This window comes from Microtus oregoni, unplaced genomic scaffold (assembly GCF_018167655.1).
Source record: "Microtus oregoni isolate MIOR12 unplaced genomic scaffold, Mior012 000040F_ref0000088, whole genome shotgun sequence".
Classification (NCBI taxonomy): Eukaryota; Metazoa; Chordata; class Mammalia; order Rodentia; family Cricetidae; genus Microtus; species Microtus oregoni.
The window spans coordinates 22,560,898-22,588,827 of record NW_024543207.1 but is presented as its reverse complement, the minus strand read 5'-3'; the positions used below and the strand labels follow the sequence as shown (position 1 = coordinate 22,588,827).

The 27,930-nt window shown below is 43.1% G+C and overlaps 1 protein-coding gene across 1 annotated transcript in view; it reads left to right on the top strand.

Moving 5' to 3' along the window:
* The window catches only part of Ahrr (aryl-hydrocarbon receptor repressor), an 81,657-nt gene extending 58,177 nt beyond the window's left edge, over positions 1-23,480 (top strand). Inside the window, exons 6-12 of the mRNA XM_041632236.1 lie at positions 1,077-1,166; positions 6,154-6,283; positions 8,092-8,225; positions 15,152-15,348; positions 21,366-21,427; positions 21,659-21,800; positions 22,475-23,480. Coding sequence (XP_041488170.1) covers positions 1,077-1,166; positions 6,154-6,283; positions 8,092-8,225; positions 15,152-15,348; positions 21,366-21,427; positions 21,659-21,800; positions 22,475-23,480 — 1,761 coding nt within the window. The remainder of the gene's footprint in view (positions 1-1,076; positions 1,167-6,153; positions 6,284-8,091; positions 8,226-15,151; positions 15,349-21,365; positions 21,428-21,658; positions 21,801-22,474) is intronic.
* The last annotated feature ends 4,450 nt before the right edge of the window (positions 23,481-27,930 follow it).

The following is a 27,930-nucleotide window of genomic DNA, read 5'->3' as shown; positions in this document are numbered from 1 at the left end:
TCAGGTATTTGTCCTTAGAAATATATTATATTAGTAGATTTACTAATAATGAGCCAAACATATGACTGAAGCAAATATACTTGGGTTCACGGTTTGATCATTGATCAAACCGGTCATTGTTTCTTAATGTGAAATGCACTGTTATTTAGTGCATTTACATCAGCCCTCAAAAATAATATTGATTTGTAACTTTATTTTTTATGGTACTTTCATATCAAAGTTAAGTTGTTGAAGTCATATTTAAAATAATTAAAAATTTTCTTTACATTCTATTTCTAGTCAAATTCTTTTTCCCTTTTTCTTTTATTATTATTTTCTTTTATTATTTATTATTGATTTTTATTAAGCTCTACATTTTTCTCTGCTCCCCTACCTGCCTCTCCCCTCCCCTCTTCAACCCTCCCCCAAAGTCCCCATGCTCCCAATTTACTCAGGAGATCTTTTTTTCTTCTACTTCCCATGTAGATTAGGTCTATGCAAGTCTCTCTTAGTGTCCTCATTGTTGTCTAAGTTCTCTAGGATTGTGGTTTGTGGCTGATTTAGCCCCCAAATGTGCCCAAGTTGGATGATTTCTAAGGTAAACCAGACTTTCAAGAATACATTGCTTTTGTCATAAACAAGTAGGTCAAGATGATGGGGAAGGGTCTGGATTGGATTTTTTTTTTGCTAGACACCAAAATTAGGAGAGACTGTATACACAATTCTTAGAAAAGCTGAACATTTTTCAAAATAGTATACAGAAAGCTGAACAATGGAGAGAAAGGTCCCCTTCTGCTTCCTCTTGGGATGATGCCTCATTATGTCAGTCCAGTGATGTTTTATTTCATTAAACATGTATACTGTATCCCCAGGAGAGAGATCTAACTAAGTCTTTAAACTCACAAACATGGCCGACTTCCTTGGTCTCCTGTTAATGGGGAACTGTTACAAAACAAGTGATAGAAAGTTGATGTCAGTGCTTCTAGAGGTCATACGAAACAGGAGAAATGTTGGGTAGTTATTCAGAACTAACCACCTCTTGTTCTTTTCATTTTGGGTAAGCCAACTTGGTTTTATTTATTGTTTTTCTCTCTTAGTCTCTCAATGGCTTCGCTCTGGTGGTGAGTGCAGAAGGGATGATCTTTTATGCTTCAGCAACAATTGTGGACTATCTGGGCTTCCATCAGGTAAATGAAGCAAAAATATATTAAATGTGGATTCCATTACCTTTGTAAATGTGTATTGTCTTCAAAGCTTAAGACTGTTTAAGTTCAAGCTTTTGATATCACATGACTCAGCTTTGTCTTAGACAGCATGTCAGCTTCTGTGGAGTGTTGTGGTGCTTGGAGACCCAGGGACTTGGGCTGAGACTCTACTCTCAGCCCTCAGATTCAGAGCACCGTCCCATTTGATAACTCTCTGGCCCTATACACCTTCAACAGCTCTCAAATTGGGTTATTAATATTTTTATGCACTGAAGAAATTTTCTTTCTATCTGTATCAGAAGTTTGCCTCTGCTTCTGCCTTCAATAATGCCTTTTTAAACTCCTTAAATTTTTCTGTGGCCTCTTTAATACTTTTGTATTCACTCTGTAGCCTACATACACACACATACACATGACAGAGAGAGAGAGATCTGATAGACAGATATAGACAGATAGAAGGATAGACGATAAAAAGATTTACTATGTGATGTATAATGTTGATTTAAAATTAATTTAATAGTTTACAAGAATTAAAATAATATGGCTATTTCTTATACACACCTCATAGTTTAACTTACTGTCACCTGAGCTGAAAGCCAGAGTCCCTCAAAACTAAGCATACTGTTACTATCAGAACTTATCTTGATATGATACTTCACCTATCCTTGGTGTCATTTGTACATTGTCATTTTTGCCCCTGGGCAGCATTTCTTCCACAGTCTCCATTGCTGGATTTAGGCTGGCACGGAAGCCATGTAGAAGACCCCAGGGGATGGCGGCATGCAGTGAGTGATGATGTTGACCAGCTGAGTGGGACAGGATGGGGATGGCTGGGCTCTGCCACTCAGAAGTTATGTCTCATTCCCTTCAGTAGTACAGTTGACAGTAATGCTATCTGCCTCTGGGGCTGCTGAGAATGTATACGAAGAATCCTAGGCACCCAAATAAAAAGTGCCCCTGCCATCTGTTCTTAGTGGCCCACGATACCTCAGCTTGGCCAAGTACAATATCCATGGCCTGACGACGTGGAACTTTTCATCCTCTGGAGATGAGCCTAGTCCTGAGGAGACCTTATGTAAGAGCACTGAGTCAGTCTCTCCTCCCTGAGATGACAACAGCCCCCAGGGAAGACTGAGGTCTGCTTGAACTATTTTATTTCCGAAAGTAGACTCTGCCAACTGTGACTCTGTTTACAGCATGGATATATTGTGCATTTGCCAGACTCTGTGACCCTCTGCTCTGTGTCGGGTCCTGGTGTCCTAACAGTGCAGGATTTGGGCATGGAGGCAGATAAGAACATGACATGGTGGCATGAGTCTTATATTAAAATAGTCCCCAATATAGTCTTTTCTGCTTGTGTGTGCATTCAAAGCTAGAAAGAGACACCTGCCACCTTCTACATGTTCAGAATTATTTTAATTTAATCCTTATCTGTGAATAGGCTCCTTAGTTACACCTAAACCACCTCCCTTTATCTCAAACTGATGGTCTGCTACAGAGTTGGGGGGGTTGAGGACAGAGGCACTGAAGTACGGAGTGGCTTATTTTCAAGGTTAGAATTTTCTTGCTGGAATTTTACTTATTAGAGGTCTGCTATTTCTCTTTGTCAGAAGTATAAATCAGTTTTTCCTTCATTATAGAAAATGTTTCCATTGTCTTTACTTTATTCAAAGTATTTCACAAGAATATTACAATAGCCTGTGCTCTCAGTAACATCTTGTATTGAATGCTTTACAAAAGTTAAGAGCCAATTCCTTCCTGGGGCTGCCTGAATATACCATCTAGCTTCTTCAGATCAGCACAGCTGTAAAATTAAGGCCTATGAAGCTTATTCATTCAGTTTCCTCACAGTAACCTGTGGCAGTTGTCACCAAGTGAACCAGAACATCAGAGCCCAATGGTCTATGCCCAGTTAGTAGATGCATACATCTTTGCCCAGTCAAGCAGCTTGTAAAAGATAGGCTCGCCTTTGTGTCCTACTGTATGAGTAGTAGCTTGACGCTGAAATAAAGACTTCTTCTCTTGGTGGCAGCAGAGTCTAGTTTTTGTGTCATCTTTACCCCTTCTTACATTTTCTCATTACTTCTCTTGGTTCTGCTCTAAAAACTTTGAAGGACAAGGGCCACCACAGCTGGGTATTAGTTATTAAAACAGGAATTTGTTTCTCTCTCTCTCTCTCTCTCTCTCCTCTCTTTGTTTTTTTCAAGACAAGGTTTCTCTGTGTAACAGCCCTAGCTGTCTTAGAACTCACTCTGTCGACCAGATTGGCCATGAACTCTGCCTCTCTAGTGTTGGGATTAAAGGCGAATACCACTACTGCCCGGCCAGAAATTTGTTTCTTAAATCTAAAAACATTTCATGCTTTCTTCTAATTGTCATGGAAATATATGGCTTTGCTTTGAACTCCCTTCTGGCTTTGCTGTCTCTTCCACTGTCTTGTCTGTCCTTTGTTTCAGTTAACTGCAGGCCCACAGCTCATGTTAACCTAGATATACCCATTCACGTAGAGATGATAGATAAGGGTCTTGGGAGGCCCGGGGACACTGGAAACCACACTCTCCAGTAGATCTACAAAGCTCAGGGTCATCCAAAAACTGGGTAAAAAGAATGTATGTGCTACAGCACCTGCTTGCACCCTCAGTCTGGGAATCACGGGAGCCCACTGTGCCCAGGTCAGTAGTTTCTCTAGTTAAAACCACATAGCGAAATAGAACTGCCTGAACATGGTAAAAACTGTTAAGTTTTAAATTCCTGGTTAATGGGAATCTGCCGGTGCTGATGCAATAAGCCAATCAAAATGAACTAATAAATCCAGGTTTATTCTGAGCAAAGCATTCCTGGGTGGCCCCAGGGGAAGTTGAGGAGACCACGAGGGGAATCCCACGAGGGACCTTAATGCTGATAGTGTCTTTCTCAGGAGCAGAGTATGTACTGAGGCAACTCCAGGGGAGGGAGCTTGGGGTGGAGCATCCACAACAGCAACAAAAACACCAAATACTCAGGATGAATGTGGTCAATGACTTAAAGAACACCCACATTTTATTTTTTAATTAAATTGACTGGTCTAAATACATGGTGAGATAAACCATACACAAAAGACTCATTACCATCATGAAGATGTCAGCCATCTCCACATCAAACTATACAATTAATGGGATTACAGTGGAAGTAAAGACATTTTGAGCAAACACTGGCTCTCTAATTCTAAACTCTTCATTGACAGGCATGTGCCATTATAATAGCATTTTTAGGAGAGGAGGGGGTTACCAGATGGGATAGTGCAAGTCAGGCAGACCCACAAGCAGCACTGCTCAGAGACAAGTGCCTTGGACCTATGAAAACAACCATTCCTGCAGTCATCCAAGTCAGAGAAAACCATTTTATCTCCTGATTTATACCAGGGGGAATGACAGACATTTCTAGAGATAGCAGGGCAAAGATAGGAGGAAAAAGTGGCTATGTTATAAAATGCCAACACATGAAGATGATGCTGCCACACAAAGACCAGTCTTACAGTTGTTATACTGGGTGAAAACATAGATCCCAAAGAATCCAGTATTCTTTTCTTATGGGATTCAACCTGTGTGCGTAGTATAAATCATAATTTAGGGGTGTCCCAAAAGGCTCCAACATCATGCTTCCTGAAATGGGGATTTTCTCTATTCAGGTCAAATTCTGCTATCCTTCAGTGTCAGTTCATTAGGGTGACTGAGATCGTGATGACCAAACCTGTAATTCTTGCCCTGTTGGGGCTGGAGGCAAGGTCATGAGTTAGAGGACAGCCTGGAATAACTAACCTGTTTTTGAGAGCCCCCCCCTCTCTTTTTAAAAAAAGGAAGCAAAAAAGCTAAAAGGAGATTGGTGTGTTCATTTCTGCCACAAAGAGATTTCTGTGCCTCAGCACCACAATTGCCTCCAGAGCCCTGACCCTAGACATCCCTAACCAGACAGAGGTTGTATCTGACGACTCTGCCTTCTCTCTGGGCTGTGTGCGAGCATTCCTTTGTAAAAATGTTCCCTCTAGATATGCCTGCCACTGAGCCCGTGCATGTTTATGACTACACACTTCTGTCACCTCCCAGAGGTATCTTATTTGTTATCTGGGGTACCACAGGGGTTATCCACAAAGTTACAGGCAATGATAAGGACGTGTGGAAAACGTGAAGGATTTCATGAACTCTAGGTGAGATTGCTAGTTACATTTTAAAAATGTAACAAGTTTCTAAGGTCTTGATTACTAGGGAACTTTTGCCCATCTGAAAAGAGTATTCTAGTTATCATAATCATTCATTTGGAAAGGATGAAACCTAGAAATAGATCTAATATGAGAATCCAGTCCTATAGAGATGCTATAGGACCTGGTGGCATTAGTAGGCTGGGTTCCCAATGGAAATAATAAGCCAGATTCTTCATTATGGGGATGGTAAGGGTCATAGGAGACCTCTCCAAGATCATGGGTTATCTGTACATGTCATAGTCAAAATGAGGCCAAAGTTTCTGCTCTGTCCACCAGACAGCTACCAGAGGACTCCAGTACCTGAAAAATTTGACTTTTTCTTTAAGGAGGTTAGAGGAAAGAGGACCAGAGAGAGAGCTAAGATCTGGTGGGTCCTAGGCACATCATGGACCTGAATAGGTTGAAGTAAATGACACAATTGGCATGAAGTACAAGAGTTGATTTAGGAAAGAGGACTACTCTGACTAAGTGCCTATGGCTTTGAGGGCATGATGATACCACCATGTAGGCCAGATCCTGGGGGCCACAGAGTGAAGATTCCCTGGAATTACATGATCATGGAGACATATCCTTCCAGGGAGGGCTGTTGGAACCTCAAAAAGGTCTGCCTTTTTCTCAAAGTTTTTTCTTTACATATGTGACTTGTCTTTGAATTATTGACGTGGGGATCATGTGAATCACTAGAACCTGTAAATTCAAGATGAGGCTAAAGCAACTGCTTCTGTATTTCAGACAGACGTGATGCACCAAAACATTTATGACTACATCCATGTGGATGACCGACAGGACTTCTGTAGACAGCTACATTGGGCCATGGACCCTCCACAGGTGATGTTTGGGCAGTCCCCACATCCCAACACAGGTAGGCCAATTTCAATGACATTTACGCTTTCCTCTGAATCTACATGGAATTTCTTCAGAATTCTTTCTCTTGAGCTTTCCTCTCCAGACTCCTTCAGCAAGAAGTTGGTCTATCCTAGGCTCTATGTGGCTACTGAGGGCCTTTGCATCATTGTGCCTGGTCCAGTCTCCTCTGCTCTTCACTATGGCAGACACTTGAGATACTCAGCTCATAGAGAGGAAAAGCTTATTCTGTTTCATAGTTTGGAAGGGTTCAGTTTATTAACTGTGGATCCTTTGCTTTTAGACATTTAGGAAGAGGCAGCACATTATACTAGGAGTGTCTGGCAAAATCCTTATCTGGCATCCAACTCAGAGAGGAAAAAAAGGAACTGGATCCGTATTAATTACTTTAGCTGTTGCTGCAACAAAATACTTTACAAAAGCAGCTTAAAGAAGGGTTTATTTGGGGCTGGAGAGATGGCTCAGTGGTTAAGAGCACTGTCTGCTCTTCCAGAGGTCCTGAGTTCAATTCCCAGCAACCACATGGTGGCTGCAAACCATCTGTAATGAGATCTGGCGACCTCCTCTGGCGTGTGGGTATACATGGAGGCAGAAAGTTGTATACATAATAAATAAATAAATCTAAAAAAAAGGAAGGGTTTATTTCTGTACAATGTTGGGAGATATAGCCCACCATAACAGAAAAGCCTTGGCAACAGGACCATGTGGCAGCTGGTCACACTGCACCCACGGTTAGGAAGCAGAGATGGATGCTAGTATTCCCCAGGTCATGGAGTGGTGTGACCACATTTCAGGTGGGTCTTATTTCCACAATTAATCCAATCTAGAAACTCCCAGAGGTTTGTTTCCTGAGTTGTTCTAGAGCCTATCAAGTTGGGAATTAAGATTAATAATCACAGCTCTATCCCTTGTTATGTTAACACCCAAACATATCACTTTAAATTGTAACAGGGTCCCATAATACCTCTCAAGGACATGCCTCTAAAGCTCTAACACCTCTTACTGACTCTTATAAGTTCCATCACCATAAGCTGGAGTCCATGGACCTTTGGAAAATATCCAAGATCCAAACTCCAAGGTCTACCATATTTGGTATTTCCAACACCCGCTAAGAGCCTAAGAACTTGTCACTTGTTTCACAAGCTCTCTCAAGCCCCTTATCTGCTTTGTACCTATTCACATTTAACTGAAAAACAAAATCTTCCACAGCAATAGTTATCTTTTGTGCACTAGAACCCTGTAAATCACTCCCCAACCAATCCATTGAACCCAATTGATAAATAAATATGAGCTGTAAATAGAGTATTTCCATAAGGAGGAGGTAACAGTGGATTTGGATGCATGTGGGTCCTGGGCTTCATCCAGGAGTTCATTCAGATGATGGTTTCCTACAGAAACTTTAAATAATTCAAAGAAAAATTTCCACCCAACCTCAACATCCAACAGAATAATTCACCTTAGACCTAAGGTGCCTTTGCTTCATACCATTTATACAACTCAAACAACACTAAGTGGCCGACCTTAGTCACACATGAATCAGTGCTAAAAACCAACACCATTAAGGGTAGGGCCAATGAAAGCAAAATCCATCCAAGCACTATCTCTTGGAGACGTGCGGGATGGCAAAGGCTTGAGAAACCATGGAGACATGTTTATTTTAAACAGAGTAGCATGTTTCTTACAAACTTCATCGTAGTCAGTTACATGTTCTTCCATGTGCTTACTCACTATCCTCAAATCTCTAGTCTGTTGTTTCCCATCCTAATCATCATATTTTATTTTGCATTATTTGAATTATCTTATCAGACGATACCATCCTTGGGAAGTTGCTCAGGGCCCAGGAACAGGGCAAGGGCTTGCCCTCAGAGTACGCAGCCTTCTTGACACGCTGCTTCATCTGCCGTGTTCGCTGTTTGCTGGACAGCACCTCTGGCTTTCTGGTGAGTGTGTGAATGCCTCAGACATGTGGGATATATTCTACTCTGGTGAAGAAAAGGTGGGGGACAGAGTGAGCACTATGTAGAGGCTTCAAGCAAGAAGCCAGCAGAGTTGGACCTTGACAGCCCACACTGATAGGTAGATGGGGAGGTAATAAGATAAGGCCCTAGAGGATTATAAGAAAAGCAGATGAAATATATAAAAATTGACAATTTTCAATTCAAGTTTAGGTGTACATTTATTTAAAGCTAATTTAAAAAGTCTTTTCTAGGGCTGGAGATACAGTAAATAAGTAGGGTACTTCTCGCGCATGCACAAAATCCTGGATTTGATTCCCAATACCACATAAACTCTATATGGTGGCTTACATTTAAAATTCCAGCAGTTGGGAGAGACCTCTGTGGGTCCAGGCGTGAGTATGGGACCTCCAGGGGTGTAGAACTGAGCCAGAGAACTCTGCTGGACCAGGCCCAAGCCAGGAACCTCCACAGGAGTGGGCCCAGGCCAGAAACATCTGCAGGAGTGAGCCCAAGCCAGGAACATCTATGAAAACAGGCCTGAACCAGCGACCTCCACCAAACAGGCCTGAGGGAGTGAACTCCACAGGACCAGGTACAAGGGAGCCACCGCTGACTGAGCAGGCCCAAACCAGAGAACTCTGCAGGACCGGGCATGAATCAGTGACCTCTGAGGTAGCAGGCCTGAGCCAGCAAACTTCACTGGAGCAGGCTCAAGGCAGGAATCACAGCAGAAACAGTCCCAAGCAAGCAACCTTTGTGGGAGCAGGCCCAAATGACCCCGGGTATTTCAGAGCTACCCATGGGAGCGATGAGTAACTTCCAGGAACACGGAGTGACCAACAGGGTGATTGGAACCATGGCACTGAGATTCCATCTTATACCTGTAAGAACAGCCAAGATTAAAAACACCGATGACAACTCATTCTGGAGAGGATGTGGGGTGAAGAGAACACTTCTGCATTGCCGGTGTGAGTACAAACTGGTACAGCCCTTTTGGATGTCAGTGTGGCAATTTATCAGAAAATTAGAAAACAACCTTCCTCAAGACCCAGCAATACCACTTTTGAGTATATATCCAAAGGATGCTCAGTCCACAAGGATGTGTGCTCAACTATGTTCATAGCAGCATTGTTTGTTGTAGGCAGAACCTGGAAACAACCTAAATGCCCCTTGACCAAAAAATGGATAAGGAAAATGTGATACATTTACACAATGGAGTACTACACAGCAGAAAAATATCACATCTTGAGATTTGCAGGCAAATGGATGGATCTAGAAAACATCATATTGAGTGAGGTAACTCAGACCCAGAAAGACATACATCATATGCATTCACTCATAAGTGGCTTTTAGACATAAAGGAAAGAAAACCAGCCTACAATTCACAATCCCAGAGAACCTAGACAACAACGAGGACCCAAAGAGAGACATACATGGATCTAATCTACATGGGAAGTAGAAAAAGACAAGATTTCTGAGTAAATTAGGAGCATGGGGACCATGGGAGAGGGTAGAAGCGGGGGAAGAGTAAGGTAAGGGAGCAGAGAAAAATGTATAGCCCAATAAAATCAATACAAAATATAAAATAAAAAAATCCAGCAGTAGGAAAGTGGGAGTAGGGGGATCAGAATTTCAATTATCCCCAGCTATATAGCAAGTACAAGGCCAGCCTGGGGCACATGAAACCCTGGAAAGAAAGAAAGAAAGAAAGAAAGAAAGAAAGAAAGAAAGATTGATTGATTAAAAGTAGGGTTGATAAGATTACTCAGTAGGTAAATGTGCTTGATTTACCTCACCACCTGAGTTTGATCTCTAGGACCCATACAGGAAGGGAGGAGCCAACTCTTGGAAATTGTCTTCTGACCTGCACATGTGCACCATGGCATAGCTGAGTCCACAGTTTTGGTTGCAGCTCTTTCCCCCGACACACACACATTTAGGCTTCCATCATTTTAAATGTAATATTTTTATTTTTATTAGTATATTTCTATATTTTATCATTTTACGTGAGAGTCTTTTGCCTGCATACATGTATATACCTTGTGCATGCTTCACGTCCATGAGAATCATAAGAGAGCACCAAATCCTTTGGAATTGCAGTTACAGATGGTTTTGAACCCATATCGGTGCTGGGAATTCAACCCAGGTCCTCTGCAAGAGCAATATGTGCTCTTAACACTGAGCCATCTTTCCAGCTCTGGGTTTCCACTTTTCACATTTGACCATTTCTTCTTCCACCTCCATATGAAAAGGAGATTATCCTCCTGGGACTTAGCAGAGCAAGGACTCTGGATCCTGCCTACCTTGCCAGGGCACACTGCATTTGCCCTTTCAGAACCTTGGCCCCTGGTTCCTGTACCCTCCCTTTCCAATGGGTCACAGCTGTCTGATAGCTCCTGGACACCCTACATTGTCTTGGCAAGTATTCAACTCTGAGTCCTTGGACTGACCTCAGCTCCCAGTGGTAAGATTCCTGGTGGGCTCAGCTTCCTAGATTGATTTGTGGATATGGGACCATAAGATCCAGTGATCACTGCATATTGTTCTTCTGGTCCCCCAAAACAAGCCAGGCATATATGCCCCATATATCTATCCTGGACAAACGTTCCTGAGAGATTCCTATCTACACAGCCTGGACTAATGGTCATGGGGAGGTCCCATCTTCTTCAACTGGACTGGGTTTCTGAGAGAAGGGGCTATCTCCCTCACCTGGACTATGGAACCCCAGAAGTCAGAAGTCAGTCCCTGGGGACTGCAGATAGACCACCCACTAAAGGATGGACTGATAATTCCTAACAGGCTTACTGCACACCTGGGAAAGAGCCCTGAGGAAATCTGTATGAGGTCTGCCTAGAGCCTCAGTATACCCTTTTGTTCTATCACAATCGGTGACCAGCTTCACCCAGCTCTGTATCCATGGCTCTGTGAGCTACCCCCATGTTACAAGAAACCACTTGTTCATCCCTGATGCCTGGCTAGGTTAGCCCTGAAATAACCACACAGGCCCTTTTCACTCCATCCCAAAGTCTAGGCAGGGGTGGGGAGAGTCTGCCCAAGATCAATTGTTAGAATATTGGCGTCTGATTGACCTTATGTAAATAATTCTAAATTAGCCATAGTGGGAATATTTATATCAAAGAAACTGACAAACAGTGCAAATCTAGAATTTTTTTCCTTAGAGCTGGGCATTGAATGTTTTCCAGTACACCACCACTGCCTAAAATTTCTTACACCATGTTTGTGATTGACACTAAGTGGATCCTTGCAATTATTTGTTCATTCCACAACCCATGGATGTATTTAGGCATGGATGAGTGGATAGGGCATGGGCACATACTGCTAGGTCATATGAAGGCAAGAGAATCCTGAAGGAACTTGGGAATTAATTCAGTGATATAGAAGTCTTCCCTATGTAAAAATGTAATAATAAGGGCGGCGGGGCTGCGTCCCCAGCACCCCGGCCACTTGCTCGGCTAGTTTATGCTCTGAAATAACAACACACAAACTGTTTTCATTTAAGCACTGCTTGGCCCATTCTCTTCTAGGCTCTTTCTCACATATTAATTTAGCCCATTTCTAATCATCTGTGTATGGCACCCCAAGGTGCGCTTACCAGGAAGATTCTAGCCTATGTCCATCCTGGGTCGGAGCTTCATCCCGGGAGCGGGGCATGGCGTCTCTCTCAGGCGTCTGCTCCCGAGAGGAGAGCTGTCGAGACTGAGCTCACTTCCTCTTCCTCCCAGCGTTCTGTTCTGTTTACTCCTCCCACCTATCCTCTAACCAATAAAATGGGCCAAGGCAGTTCCTTTATTAGCCAATGACCTTCCTCCATCATTTCCCCTTTTTCGGTTTAAACAAAAAAAAAGGCTTTAACTTTAACATAGCAAAATTACATATAACAAAACAGTTATCAAGTAAAAGTTACAATAATCTTTATCATAACTAAGGAAAACTATAACTATAACTAACTATTCTTAACTCCATCAAAGACTCCAGAAAGATATAATATTACCTAAGTAAACAAGAACTAAGAAACTTCAAACTCTAGAAATGACAAAGACATCTCACTGCCTGGATAGTCACCCAAAGTTCTTTTGTACCGTTGGGGCATCCATCTTCAGCCTTCAGGCTCATGGTATCCAGCAGACATTTCCATAAAGCAGGAAAATTCAAAGTCAGTTCAGTCACTATCTGTTGTGTTCTGCAGAATGTCTCGCAGACTCTTTCATGAATCAGGAACCCCGAAAGATCATCTCACCTTAGGCAAGTTCAGTAGTCCTCTCTCTGCGGGTTCTCTGTGTCCAGTTTATGCAGTAGTCCAGGCAAGAGCAGTTTCTTGCCCAAATGGCTATCAAACTCCATAAGGTGCCTCTTCGATGCCCATCTTCCTCTTGAAGTAGATTGGTGCTGCCAGGAGCAGAGTGTCTCATTGTCATGAAAAGTCCTCAGTTATTAAAACATTAAATGTCCTATTCTGTAATCTTTGAAAGACATGAAGAATGTCTATCTAAAATATATCTCTATATATCTAGAAAATCTAACTAATATGACTACAAGCTTTACTATTATCGATGATTATCCATCAACAACCTATACTTCTTAATTATACAGTACATATTTAAATGAACTACACTATCACAATACCTTAATCAAAATCAGAAACACTTATACATATAACAAAATTGACCTTAAATCTCTATCAATAAAGCAAAATCTATACTAATGTAAATTATTCATATCTATATCATATCCCCCCTTTAAATGTAAAAGGACGTTTATAAACCATATTTGAGAACATGGGCGCAGTTTTTTCTCTCCAAACTGCTTCCTGCTGAATGGGGGCATCGTTAATTAGGTATTTCATGGTATAACCTGTGTGCTAGTTTCATCTCAGTTGGCAGTTGAGCGAAGCAATTTTCTGAAGATGTTCACACCAACCCTTCAGGAGGGCATGGTCCATCATACCAAATCGGAATAGAAGAAATGAACAGCGTCTCATCCTCTGTGAAAACAAAATAAGAAACTCCTTTCCAAAGTATCATATCCTTAGATCCATATTCAAAATATCTATGTTGGATTAGTTCAGCAGCATTTATAAACAAATATCTTTTAGCAGCTGTTGCTCCTTCCTCAGCATTCAAACAATTCAAAGAGAGCATAATAGCATACAGTATCAAAATTCTCTGTGTATTTTCCATCTTTGTGCAGCTTTGTTTTAACCTCTATTTAGTTTATTTTTACTTTTAACTCTTTGCTTTTTGAGACAGGTTCTCTGTATCTTTGACCTGAAGTAACTCTGTAGACCAGGCTGTCTTTGAACTCTCAGAGATCCGCCTGTCTCTGCCTCCCAGGCATTGGGATTAAAGGTGTAAGCTACTACACCTTGAACTCACAGAGATCTGTTTGTCTCTGCCTTCTAGGCACTGGGATTAAAGGCGTGTGCTACCACACACAACAACTCTCTTCCTTTTTTTGTTTTTTACTTTAAGAACTTCAACTTTTAGTCTGCATATATTTTTAACACACTTTAAACCATTCAGAAATTTTCTCTGTCTTTGAGTCTCTCTTTACTGTATATCTCTCTTTTTCTGACCACATGAATCTTTAATTTACCAAGCAATCTCAGTAGGACTAAAGGCGTGGCTTTGCCAGCTAGATCCAGTCCATTCCTTAGCTTTCCAGCCTCATGGCTGAGGTACTGGCTGTAGCCAGCAAACGAGCTTCAGCAGCCTGTGCTTGCAAACCGCACAAACCGCCTGCATAAAAGAGTCAGAGTTTGCTGTGGCAGGACAGCCCAGAAAGCTGGCATTTTTAAACGGCGCAGCTTTTTTCCTGCTATGGCTGAAAACCGAAAAGCATGCGTTCAGCTTTTTGTCAACACCATTTAAGTGTTTCGTGGCAGGACCTCTTAATGAGCTGCAGGGTTTTGCAGCTAAAGCTGAGTCAGGAAGCCTCTCTCAGATGAGGCGCTTGCTTGCCTCTAGCAAGCAGAGTAGATCCGAGAAATTGTCACTATCAAGAAAACATGCTTTACTCTTTCCCAAGCTTTTTCAGGCTTTCTGTGGATTCAGTTGTCCACGTGGGCGCCATATGTAATAATAAGGGCGGCGGGGCTGCATCCCTAGCACCCCGGCCGCCTGCTCGGCTAGCTTATGCTCCGAAATAACAACACACAAACTGTTTTCATTTAAGCACTGCTTGGCCCATTCTCTTCTAGGCTCTTTCTCACATATTAATTTAGCCCATTTCTAATCATCTGTGTATGGCACCCCAAGGTGCACTTACCAGGAAGATTCTAGCCTATGTCCATCCTGGGTCGGAGCTTCATCCCGGGAGCGGGGCATGGCGTCTCTCTTAGGCGTCTGCTCCCGAGAGGAGAGCTGTCGAGACTGAGCTCACTTCCTCTTCCTCCCAGCGTTCTGTTCTGTTTACTCCTCCCACCTATCCTCTAACCAATAAAATGGGCCAAGGCAGTTCCTTTATTAGCCAATGACCTTCCTCCATCATAAAAATATTTTTCTCTTATCATAAATACCTAAGCTCTTTTCCGGAAATTAAACTCGTACCATATATTCTAGATTAATAAAAGCAAGGAATGCTAATTTGGATATGGAAAGTTAAAGCTGGGTCAGCTCTCAGGGAACTTTCCAGGGAGCCCCTGAAAGAGGTGGCTGATGGCTGGGGCAACTCAGGTCGATGTGTACTCATGTCTGCCTACATATACACACACCAGGGGTGTCAACATGTGTGTGGGCGAGTCTATGCTATCCATAAATGGTCTTGAGACTGCCAACCAAGGAACTACTTATAGCCCTTGGGCAGAGCTCATGCCCAGGAGGCTGAGCTCCACTAAGGTAGTGACCATCTTCGAACTCTGTGAACAGCTGTATTTGTCTTTAAAACACCAGACTATGCAGTTCCAAGGAAAGCTAAAATTCCTGTTTGGACAGAAGAAGAAGGCACCATCAGGAACAGCCCTGCCCCCGCGGCTCTCACTGTTTTGCATTGTGGTGCCAGTCCTGCCTTCAGTGACTGAGATGAAAATGAAAAGTGCCTTCTTGAGGGCGAAGCACAGAGCAGACTTTGTGGTTACAGTGGACTCCAGGTGAGCACGAATTGTCACACCATGACATTTAATTATGATAGCAAAATGTTGTTTGTTATTTCTATTTAATTTTCTGTAACAAGTAATAAATATGCAATCTGATATTTTAAAACCCATACACAATGTACCTGACAATTAGGGACAAGTATCTTTTCAAAATTGGTGCAAACTGTAGCACCACACATTTTCATTGCAACCATTCTAAATCTGCCCTTAATTTCTAGGCTCAGAGTAAGACCCCAGAGAAAGGTTGAAGTGGTCCTATCACCTCCTTGGGCCCTGCCTCCTCAGTTTGTTGGTGTTGGTCCATAACACAGACAGATATTTAGTGGGCTCATCTAAGATTAGTGTCAAAACTGTACCAGCTTCCTAGGCCCTCATCTGGATAGTCCTGTAGCATTTTCCCAAATTTCAAGAGTACAGAACACTCCTAGTTTCCTGGGTCATATCTATGGTTGATTCATGGATCCATTTCCAGGAGAGATTTAAAATGCAATGCATATAAAGCTATTTTCTACCTGGTATAGTGACATGGGAGCATGTGGTCAGCGGGAATTGACTGGGATGCCTCAGTTCTGAATCTGATTTCTGTTTTATGACGCTGTTCTTGGAGAAACATGAACAAATGTCTACTCACCTGAGATAGTGAGCTGAAGACAGACCAAAGTATGGACAGCACAAAGTCCAATTTGGTGAAGTAATGAGTTTTATTAGGGTTATGTACAGGAATGTGGGTGAGAGGTTACTTATAGGAGCAGAAACAACTCAAAGACAACTACATCACTAAAGTCCACCCCAGCATGAGTGACAGATCACAAAATCTGGAAATCTGGAGCATACTGTACAGCCTCCGAGCAGCTCAGTAGGTTGGAGAATGGTCTTTCCTGGGGACTCGATCTGAGCCTTTTCTAGGCAGCTCAGCTCCTTTGAGGATCTTCTACACAGTTTGGCTTGTGAGACTCCCAGGAGTTTCTGCTGCTTATACACTCCTGGGAGATGACTAGAGATTCTGCTCAGTTTCAGGGACTTCCTGAAGCTATTTTGGGTTATTTACTTCCTGTCTTAATGATCTTCCCTGCAGGATGGAGTGTTCTACTTTCCTTAGGACATCTTATTGTTTTGTTTCACTTCCCTGTAAACATTCTGACATTAAATATTTCTTTTACATCGTATGTCTTCAGGAGTTTCTCCCTGAGATGGAAGGTTTTAATCTAGGAGGGAGCTACTACACAACAATTTTTTCCATAGATTGTGAGCAACACTTTTTCCTGTTCCACTATAATAGCATAGTCAAAAGGCCCTAATTCCCAGGCAATTGTATGTCCTTTGGTGACTCAAACAGAACCAAGCTGCCCCCTCCCAACTCCAGGACATAGTAAGGTCCTGGACCATGGCCACATTAGTCAAGACAGCAGGCTTAGAATAAACAGTGAAAGTTGAGATGGGCTCTCCATCTATTTAAAATTGAACTAGGAGTTTCAGCTGTAATCCTGACCCTAATTCTAACATGAGCCATGGTGCTTTTTTCATAGAGGCAATTGTGAGCTCTTCTCTGGCCTTGGTTGCTGGAAGAGTGTTGGGAAGGGGCCCTCTAGGACCACTATTTTCTCATCAGTCTTGTCCCCTCTACAATATAGCCTCCATGAGGGCAGTTAAATGTTTTATCAGGCCATTTCAGGAGGCAGTGCCCCTTTTACTGGTCTCCCCATCCTGACCTGAGGATGTCATGCCCCAAGCATCCTAGAATAGTGCCACTAGTGAGCCCCTCCTAATCCATGGGTTACTCTGTGATCTCCCTTAGGTCACTGGCTGAAAAAGAAGGGATCCTGTTTGCTTTGCTGCACCAGACCCCTTCTTTTATCCTTTGGGGCCTCTCTGCAGCAGCTAAACTCTGTGGCTTAGTCCTAGCTCATGCATGGCCTTGGGCCCCTGTAATTGTTCCCTTGTTTGGCCTAAGTATCTGTTACATTCCCATTTTGAAGGGTGATAAGCACCAGGCATCACCTAATTCGTTACCTGAATGCTGGTCTGTTACCTGGCCCTCAAGAGTAATTTGCCAAGGCTGCACAAACCCACAGAGACACAGAGCTCACTACCACATACATTATGCACATTGAGAAAATGCAGTTAGCAAATGTTTTGGGCAATTGTGAAAATCTAGCTCCTGTTGTTTCTGCCTTTCTTCCTCAGCTGAGTGCCTTGGTATGTTCATCTTGCTCTTTGTCTTAGTTAGGTTTCTATTGCTATGAAGAGACACCATGACCATGGCAACTCTTATAAAGAAAACACTTAATTGGTGTGGTGTTTGCAGTTTCAGAGTTTCAGTCCCTTATCATCATGGCAGGGAGCATGGCAGTTTGCAGGCAGATGTGGTGCTGGAGCTGAGAGTCCTATGTCTTGCAGGAAATCAACTGACACACTGGGTGGTATCTTGAGCATAGGAAAACTGCAGTGACAGACTTCCTCCAATAAGACCATACCCACTTTAACAAAGTCACTTCTCCTAATGCTGCCCCCCACTGTAAGATTATGGGTGTCAATTACTCCAAACTACCACGCTCCTGGATCATGCTTTTTATGTTTTCCAACCAAGACAACTTTCCTATAGATATATACAGTGACAATAGACTTAGAAATACAGGTAGAATTCAGATAGTCATGTACTTTAGCTGGGCCATCTTCCTTTAGGAAGGCCAGCTCCTCCTGTTATGTTCAGTGGCAATCTCTGCTGCTTGCTCCATGCTGCACTCTGCTCCCTAGCTTGTCTTTGTTTCCTACCTGCATTTCTTCTTTCATCAGCATTAAATCTTGTTCTTGAGATTTGAACCTGGACTGCATCTGAGTTCCCAGCCACTCAAGGGCTCCACATTGCATACCGCCATTCAAACCTTCTCTGTCAGCTCGTTGGACCTATCATTGTACCTCATCATTGTGACAATTTCACAGTCACTAGGCTCTTGCAGCTCAGTCCCTAGTTATCTACCATATCTCAGATGGTGGGGAGGCTCTTGCCTAGACATCCCCTGATGTCCAGCTACCAAGTGACTATACTTTCGTAAGAGCCAGTGTGGAGATCCTGCCTTGTCTACCAGCCAATGCCAGCAACCACATAAGGTTGAGCCTGCCTCTCTCCTATTGGGTTTGATTTCACCCTGCCATAGCATCTGTGACTCACCTCCACCTTCTGTAAATTGTGTGTGCACAACAATGGTCACACAAAATTTTCCTTTCTTTGCTTTGATTGCCTAGATTTGTTGTTCTTACTTCTGTTCAGTGCTTACCTGGCAATAAAGCCAGAGTTGTTACCTTATGGTCTTCTGGGAGCAGGGCATATGGAATTAGCCTCCAGGGATGAAATTGGGACTGAAAATAGCCTAGGAAGTTCACAACATGGGGCAGCAAACCAAGAACAGTAGACTTCTAGAACATTCTAAAAATAAGTTTGTGTGCTTTCTCATTTTTTATTAAAGAAACAGCATATAAATATAAGGGAAAAAAGCAAGTCCATTGGGGAAAATACTTAAATTCCATGATCTATCCAGAGCCCAGTGGTCTTCAGAACCTTGTAGTTTGCAGGGGCAGACCCCACCTGTACAGGGGCAGAGGGAAAGGTCAGTGTATATCAACCTCAAGGAGTACTCTGCTTTTGTTCAGTGTCTGAGGTACCTGTTTTCAAAGAGTAATTTGGGTTGTTTTCATCAGAGATCCCCACAAATCTTCTCTTTTCTGAGTGTTTTTCTAGTCCCTAAACAAAGCTCTGGGAACACTAATACTGTGCTCAGAACTGGGCCTGGAGAGAGACCTGGAACCCAAGCAAGAAAGTGCAATTTCTGGTACCATTTCACTCTGTCTTCTGTTCGTGGTTGACACAAGAGTGGGGACAAGGCCACTCCCTCCAGAAGACACTTAGATGGAGTTGTAGGAATTCTGAACACAACATAAGTAGGTGCCATCCTATGCAAACGGTTAAGACTCTTATGGAGAACCTGGTGTTCATGCCTCTGCCCCCTGTGCTTTGACCTGAATTCAGCACTGTGTCAGCAAGCACACCACAATTCATTCTCTGCAGAGGCAGAGATGGTCGTGCCAGGCCCTGAGAGCTTGCTCTGGGAGCAGCTGTATGGCTATTGCAGGAGCAGCTGCCATCTCTCACAGCTTTCTTAACAAGTGTTTGTGTTGACCGTTCCTCTTTATTTCTTCAGCCTGCCGTGCTCTTTTACCTACCTGCTAAAATTTATTTCAGATCCCCAAATCAACCCTTGACACAGTTTTATCATTGTGTCCATGAATACAAAGTGGGGAAAAAAGATGATTCCTGGAGAGTACACATTCCCAGCAGTTCCCCAGTAGGTCACGCTTCCCTTTCTCTCTGTCTCAGCTCCTTACAGACCCCAGGTACAAAGAGCATAGAGCACTATAGAGTGAGTTCAGTAGACAGACTTTGAGATCCAGCATGGTACCCAGCAGAGGGGCATCACCAGAAAAAAAAAATGCCTACATTTCACCTTCAAAAAGCAAAATGGCTCTACCAGGACAACTCAAAATTATTCTAAATAGAATTTAAGGGCAAAATCCATGATTCCAGTAGTGGGCCAGACTTGGCCATTCATCCAGATCTGTCCATTCAATAGACCAGTAGTGATAAAAATAGAGAAGGGAGACATAGATTATAGTACTTTGGAGACAGGAACATATGAAGGCCCCCATCTTTGGCGCATTTACATAAGCTTGTGGCTAAAATAGAGGCATAACTGGGGTAAGGGTAAGAGATGTATGCTTAATTAAGAAGTTACAATCAAGGGATGGTAATCTGGTTAACCATTGTTTCAGTTCTGATTCTGCAAAGTGGTCCCAAGAAGTCTTTATTGCTTGAGGAGATAAACTGGGTCTCAGGAGATGGTTAGTATTTCTTCCAGTTGTTTGTCTTAAGAGACCCCCTGTAGCTGGAATCTAAGGTGTCTGTAGGTTTGGAGAAATGACTAAACACCTTTAGTCACCTAAATGTGAATATGAAACAGAATGCTGTAAAAAGCTGACAATACAATGCCTCTGTTATTCTTATTTTTGTGACTTAAGCCTTGAAGACAAATGAGTTAGTGAACTGACTAGTTTTATGTCAAGCACAAGCTAGAGTCGTCTGAAAAGGAGCAAACCTCAGCTGAGAAAATTCCTCCATGAGATCCAACTGTAGGGCCTTTACTTAACTTGTGATTGATGGAGGAGGGCCCAGCTCATTAGCCGTCCCTGGACTGGTGGTCGATCGTTGGGTTCTATAAGAAAACAAGGTGAGCAAGTCATATGAGCAAGCCAGTAAGCAGCACTCCTCCGTGGCCTCTGCATCAGCTTCTGCCTCCAGATTCCTGCCCTGTTTGAGTTCCTGCCCTCACTGCTTTCAAAGATGAACTGTTGTATGGAACTGTGAGTGAAATAAACCCTTTCCTCCCCAAGTAACCTTCAATCCTGACACTTCATCACAGCAATAATAACCAGAACTAATCATCCATGGACACCTATCTAGAAACTAGGGCTACCTATCCTAGCTGTCTTAGTTCTGGTTATCCTGCCTTTAGAACTCAAGTGAAGAGTTTGGTTTTTAATAAAAACAGCTTCCAAGTTCATGTTATAACTCTTACCCCAACCCCACACAAAGTAGTGGCTTTGTGATCACCAATTCATTGTTCTGATGGTTGTATAGAACACAACTTCATTGAGTCACAGGAATAAACTGTATTTTCATTCTGGCCTTCTGGAGGGGAGGAAGTTACAATCTCTAGAAGCCACCTATGTGCCATCTACCTCCTAAAGTAATTAATGTTTGTTATTTGTATTGGCCCCCAAATGCAACGTGCTTCAGAATCTTCAGGTAGCTGTAACCAAGAAAAAATCTCTGCAATATAAAGAATAAAAGGTGTATGTTATTTCTATCTTCTCTTGAGCAAGCAATAATACCTGTCTTGCTAATTTCTTTCATTGTCATATTGTTAATATGCATTAATGCTGTCATCTGATCTTTACAGGGCAAAAGCTGTTACAAGTCTGTGTGAATCAGAATCACATCCCAAACCCAATTACTTAGCAGGTACTTCTAAAACTTCATTTTCTTATCTTTTCTCTATGGCAAGATGTTTTTGTCCCTGAGAGAGTTCCCCATGCCTACAGAACTCTGTGTATTTCCTGGAGATGCCAGGGCTAGCGGGGAGTATCACAGAGATAATTGTCTGGGGCTGTCACTTTGGTCCTGAAAACTGTTGAGAAAAAACTGTCTCATTAGCCCTCATTGTGACATCTTTCCCTCTCTAAATTCTAACAGGAAGGAGCAATGGAGAAAATGGCATTTCACTGTTCAGGGGACAAACAGATAGGAGCCACTGGGCCCGGGCCCTAGCCAGGCCTTCATGTCTCTGCCTCAGGGGTGGTCCTGACCTCCTCCTCGACCCCAAGGGGGCTTCAGGGTAAGTGGTACCAGGATGCACAGTCCTAGCCCCTATTTAAGCCACCGTGGTTATCAGAGTGAAAGGGATGGAATAGGCATGGAGAAGAAATAATTGCTATAGCCCTGACACCTGTGTTTGTGGACATTCTCTCAGCCTGGGCAGCAAGCAATCAGGGAGGAGTATGCTGGGCTCAGAAGTCTTTCAGGTCACAGCCCTTCTCTCACCTGCCACATGCCCACACTCTCACCCAATCCTGACCAGGGATCTTTACCAAACTGTCTACTAGGTAGTACCTTCCTTATCTCTCATCACACAGGTGCTAGTCCTGAAGCCACAAAGTGTCCTGTGGTCAACCACAGGATTGTTCTTTCAATTTGATAGTCCCTATAGTGTTATATTAGTCATGATCATATGACTGATGGAGGATACTCACCCATGCCTAGTGATGCCTCCCTGGACTAAGGAGAGAAGCATGCTGCCTGGAACCTAGGGACCAAGGAAGGCAAGGTAAAGCAAGGAAGGGTCTTCACTGTTCCCTAGGATTGACAACAGATGGTTGAAAAGGCCAATGTGATCTTGGAAGACTTGAAGCTTCCCTTGGGAGTTAACTGGTATCGTACTAAGTTGTCACCCCTAAGGATGTAAGAGTATCACTTCTGTTGCTATGTTCAATGGTTATCTTTTCTCTGAAGGGACAGGGAAGAAGAGGACCAGAAATACATACTAAGGAGATCTACTGGTGCCCGGGGGCAGAGGGAGATGCACAAGTACAATTATGGCTTGGAAACACCAATACACTTGAGGCACCTGAACTGGAGCACAGAACAGAGAAGTCAGGAGGTCACTACCAAGCTGACACGGCAGCCCAGTAAGAATGAACCATCCACCTGTCCAATGACCCATGGTTCCTGTATGCCCTACCCTGGAAGCCAGGGCATGTTCAGTACTAGCAATATGGCTTCTTTCAAAGATTCACCAGACTATCACACTGGTGCCTACTGCAGTCAAATGAACAGACCCTTGCAAGATATCCATCAGGTACATCCCTCCACCTGTCATATCCCCCAGGGCAGCCTAGGATCCAGGATCCCTCTGCATGGAATACAGCGCTTCTCAGCCAGGGCTTTTTCTACAGAGGAAGCAAAATTGCACAGCCTGCCAGTCACCATGGACACCCCATGTAATCCAGTATTATCACTGGAAGTACCAATCAAGATGGAAAATGAATCTGGGACCCAGAACATAGTTGATGTCAGCACAACTAGTCGGGTATGGCTGGGAGCTAGCGACATGGCCAGGAGACATCTGGTCAGTTTCCCTGCCAGGATGCACCTGAAAACAGAGCCCGACTATAGGCAGCAGGTCTGTACCCCACACCTTGGACATGGTATGCTGGGAACGAATCCCCACAGCAGAGATACTGTGGGATCCTGCAGGGAGCCGGCTCCTCTCCATCCTGCACATTGCACCTGCCTGGATCCAGAGTCTCCTCACCACCTCTTCATGCAGGGTCACAATGAGAGCCAGCACCCCTCTTTGGGCCAAGACTGCAGAGCTCCTATTGTTAAGCGTGAGCCCCTGGACTCACCATCATGGGCTGGTCCTGGCCAAGTGACTGTGCCCAGGATGTTCACTAAGGATGCCTCTATAGCTGTGATACCACCCAAAGGTTCTGATTTTGGGATTTTCCTACCCTAGAGCTGCGGTTCTGCTGGAAATTTCAGTCCTTGGATGATGGGATGTGATCAGAGATTCTTCTAGTGACACTCTTTACAGAACTCCATGAGTGAGTCTGAGATTCCCTATGTGTAGCTGAGTGGTAGAGTATCCTGAATCATATAGAACATCAGAGGATTCTCATGAACAAACCTAAGTCTGTTCAAGTGGACAGTATTTCTCTTTGAAATTAATGTGCTTATGAAAGTAGCCAATAGTATTTTATGGTGGGCAACCCTCAACTGATGTGTCAAAATGATGTGTCCCTGGTACCCAGTCTTTCTACATCTCCTGCCTGTATTCAACAGAAGTTCTGAGGCTTCTAAGGAGATCTGAAGCCACACTTTGCATAGTGGTGGTCAGGGAAACATCCCATCCCATTTGGTATTTTCTGTGGATTTCTAAATATGATTTATGTACCTGTATCTCTGTACACATCACATGGTGGAGGTTATAGTGTCCAGGCCAGAAATCAGGGAAGCGTAACATACAAAAAAGGGTGAAGCCACACTGGTGAGGATGAATTGTCCCTGGCTATTGTCTGCAGAGCCTTCCGGTAAGGGCAACAGTTCCTAGACCAGAGAGACTTAGGGACAGGAAGGCAGCCAGTATTTGTTCTGAATTGCCAAGGCAATGTACTCTGATTGTAGGATATGTGGATATTAAATATGAAACAGAAAGAAAGGGTTACCCACGAATCATTGGCAAGATGACTTATGGCTGGTAGAGCAGTTGAGAGTGTTCCAGGGAAGGGCTCAGACCAAAAATCCTGCTCCATTAGCACAGGGGCCACTGAAAAGGAAAATGCCTGCTGTGTTCTGCCTACCTCTATGGTACAGAGAGTCTTCATTGGGGATGAGCATCCACCTCTGATGTCACTTCCCCTGAGGTCTTAGGAATGCCTGCTAAGGAGCTTGCTGGAGCTCATGGCTAATTCTACTAGGCAGTCTCTTCAATACAGACTTTCTTTTCTTATCTGTGGCCCCAGGAAATCATTGCTCAGCTACTGGCTTAGTGAAGAAGCTGTCTGGAAAATGCCTATCACCTTGTTAGAATCTGGTTGGGTGGGCAGAACCAGGTTCTCTGCTCAGCTTTTGAGATGTCTGGCTCTCAAGAGGACTCACTGTGGGACAGGGATTCACCTGAAGATCTAGAACTGAGAATACCCATGACGAAGGCCTGAGAACTTGTGTTCTCTCTGTCCCCCAGTCCACAGAGGCTTTTCAAATGGGAAAGGCAGGAGCTGTGCTGTCACAGATGTGAGGCTTGCTCATAACATCACAGCAGCTCCTCCATTACCTAAAGCCTGCACCTTGTGCCCAGCCACTGATCTCCCTCTTTCCCTCAAACTGTCTCAGTCCCACTTTGCACGTTTCTGACAAGCACAGCTTACACTGTGGGTCCTAATGAAAAACAACAGGTACGATTTGAGTCTTCCTCAACACTTCCTGTTCTAACCACATGCCCAACTCCCAAGGACAGAATATGCTCAAACCCCTCATGTGTCTGACATTCTAGCATTTCTCTCTGAAAGTGATTAGTTATGTTCCTTTCCTCAGCCAGACTCAGCATCCTATATGCTTATTACACAAGAAGCAGAGAACACAGTAAACTGTTATGTTCCAATGTATACAATGTTTCCCAGGTATACTGGAGCCAGTGGAAGAAACCTTGGAAAAGAGTCAAAAAGAGGGAATTCAGAGACATATTTAGGAATGGTGGTGTGTATTGCAGCACTAAAGAGATTGAAGCCTATATGAGACCCTTCTCAAAATAAAATAAAATATAAAATGCATTATTATATATTTATCAATCTTAGCTAGATCCCCATCCCCTAGCTATGTGACCAAAGAAGAGCCATGTCCCCCCAGAGCCTGTATGCCCTCTGTTCAGATACTCTGAACCTTTCCGATGAACCTCATCTGCACACTGCTGGGATGAGTTACCAAGTGTGAAGTGTAGGCAGCTCAACTGGGACCTGGGCTTTCCCTGCAGGTCAGGCTTTGTGTACACTGAGTTCTGCACTTGGATATCAGTTCTGCAGATTTTGTGTATGTGAGACACCACATCACATGGCAAGCTTGGATACCTGGTGCCAACACTGTCCAAGGAAGCTCAAAACTCCCAATCTGCACTTTTGTTGCACATTCATCACAAGTGTCCAGTCAATTTGTACAGGAGGTGCACAGAGGTTACTCCTGCTTTATGAGTTCACCATCTACACTAAGCACAGGCTCATACTTTTTGTGGTATCTAACTTTTGCCTATGTGGCTAAAATATCAAAACCAAATATAGTGAGAGATGGGTTAAGAAGTAATATAAATACGTATTTACACTTGCAGTTTCTACTAGAAAAAAAATCCTCAAGATCTAGACTGGCCCAACAAACTTTAAACAGATATACTACAATGCAGCTTTCTGTGCTGTTTTCTCAGTGCTCTGTTTTAACAGAGAATGCAAATGCATTTCTTATACTGTAGTCTGTACTAAATTTGCAAAACTTCTGCAAAATAAACCTCATGTTTCCATGTATTTAGTGTAAGATTGTGTGTCTTTTCCTTCAGAGAGTGTTTTGGATTTACATTCTGGGACAGCAGTAGAGAATAATAAATGTAAAAGTAGAAAGGCTGGAGATGAAAACTGGGTTTGGGCCCTCTCATTGAGGATTGGGACCTTCATGTGCTCTCAGGACGCCCCATCCTCACTGCCTGTGAAGAGTGAGGAAGGCATGACAGAGGCCTCTTGTCATCCAAGGATATTTTTATCCTGTGATAATTACCACATTTTAATCCTTTTTGTTTATATCTTATGCATTTTGTATCTTCACAACAGTCTCTGTCTGTGACTTTTGACAAAACTTAGACAATTTGATGCTCCTATCACCACACACAAATTTTCTCAGGATTAACTGGTCACTGTGAGAGAATTCCTCCACTACTAGCCCTTTTGTTTTCTTTTGTTTTAAATTTTCTCTGATAACAGTCTTGCCACATTTAATCCATTTACTTGTGCTCATTTGAGCACATTTCTATTTCCCGTTCTGTTTTCAATTATGGTTGATCAAGTCTTCCTTTTCCCACATTCTCTGCTTGCTGGCATACTGTTCTCCCCCTTCCTTCTCTCCTTTCTACTTGCTTGGATGCTACAATTCTATATAACCTTGATACATATTTGATAACATCTAATCTGTAGCTAAGCAAGAGCTCTGTCCTCTGAGAACAAGAAGAGATCTTGGGCAACATAATTTGTTTCTGTTGAGATTGAGGGGCCCAAAGAGTCTCTCTGGATTTTCTTTGCCAACAGCTGAGTCTCAGTACTACTCTTCAGGCTGATAAGAAGGTATTTGTCCCAAGTGAAGTGTCTTTCATAGCCTACCCTACTCTATGGCCCACCACAGCTATGCAACCTTCTAGCAATCCCTAGGATAGACAGTTTCTGGAAACATTCGTTCACCAAGGAAGCTCTGAGTTGATTATCTGGGTTTCCAGAAGGAATCTCCATCTGCTCTCCACCTACTTAGAACCTGTACCTCCTCCCTTGCTCTGGGCAAGTGTAAAGTGGGCTCTGGGATACTCATTTTCCTGCTTCAGGGTAGCATAACTTTCAGTCACTGCTTGTTTATTTCCCTAGTTTGGCCCTGGTTACTCCTATGCCTGCCTGGAAATCCACCTATACATTCAAAAGTATGCTTAGTATATTCATCCTGTGACCCCAAGAGCTTGTTGAGCTTTGTCACCATGTGGCTAGCCAAAAATAGAAATCAAGAAAGATTCTTAAATTTTGTTTTAGTTGTAAGAAAACAGAAGTTGAGTCCTTTACTGAAGCAGTTCTCTTCTAAGTAGGCTAGTTAACCGAATCTGTTAGGGAGCACCATGACTAAACTCTCCAACACATAGGCAGTAGTAGATTAGGCATTAGATATAAGTTAACCAAGAAAAACTGCAGCTTTGTCTTGGTATCTGTGCCTACTGACTTTGCAGTTAAACATTCAAGAAACTGAAGTTCTTCCTACTGTATCATAAACTAAGGGACCAGAGCACTTTCCCAATTGCAACTCATGCACTGAGGGTCTGCATCTTCAAAAACTGACTTCATTATATCATTTGTATTGTAGTTATAAAAGATTACCCACATTGTTCCTTCCTTTACTGAAGATCTGCCCTATCATGCTCTTGTTTGGGAGACCCAGACTTTGTAGTGATGTTATGGGTAGGTGTGCTACTCAACAAGTGTGTATAAAGAAAAGGTGAAAAACTAAGACCCCTTAGGGCAGAGTTGTCAAACCTGATGGATTAGTAGAAGAACTTAAACCTGCCAAAATTTACTAAAAGTTCACACCAGTGTGGAAAACTCTCTGTGTCTGTAGAGGTAGGGAAACTCGTAGAAACTTTCTGGCTGTTCCTAGTTGTCAAAGCAATTTGATGTTTCCTT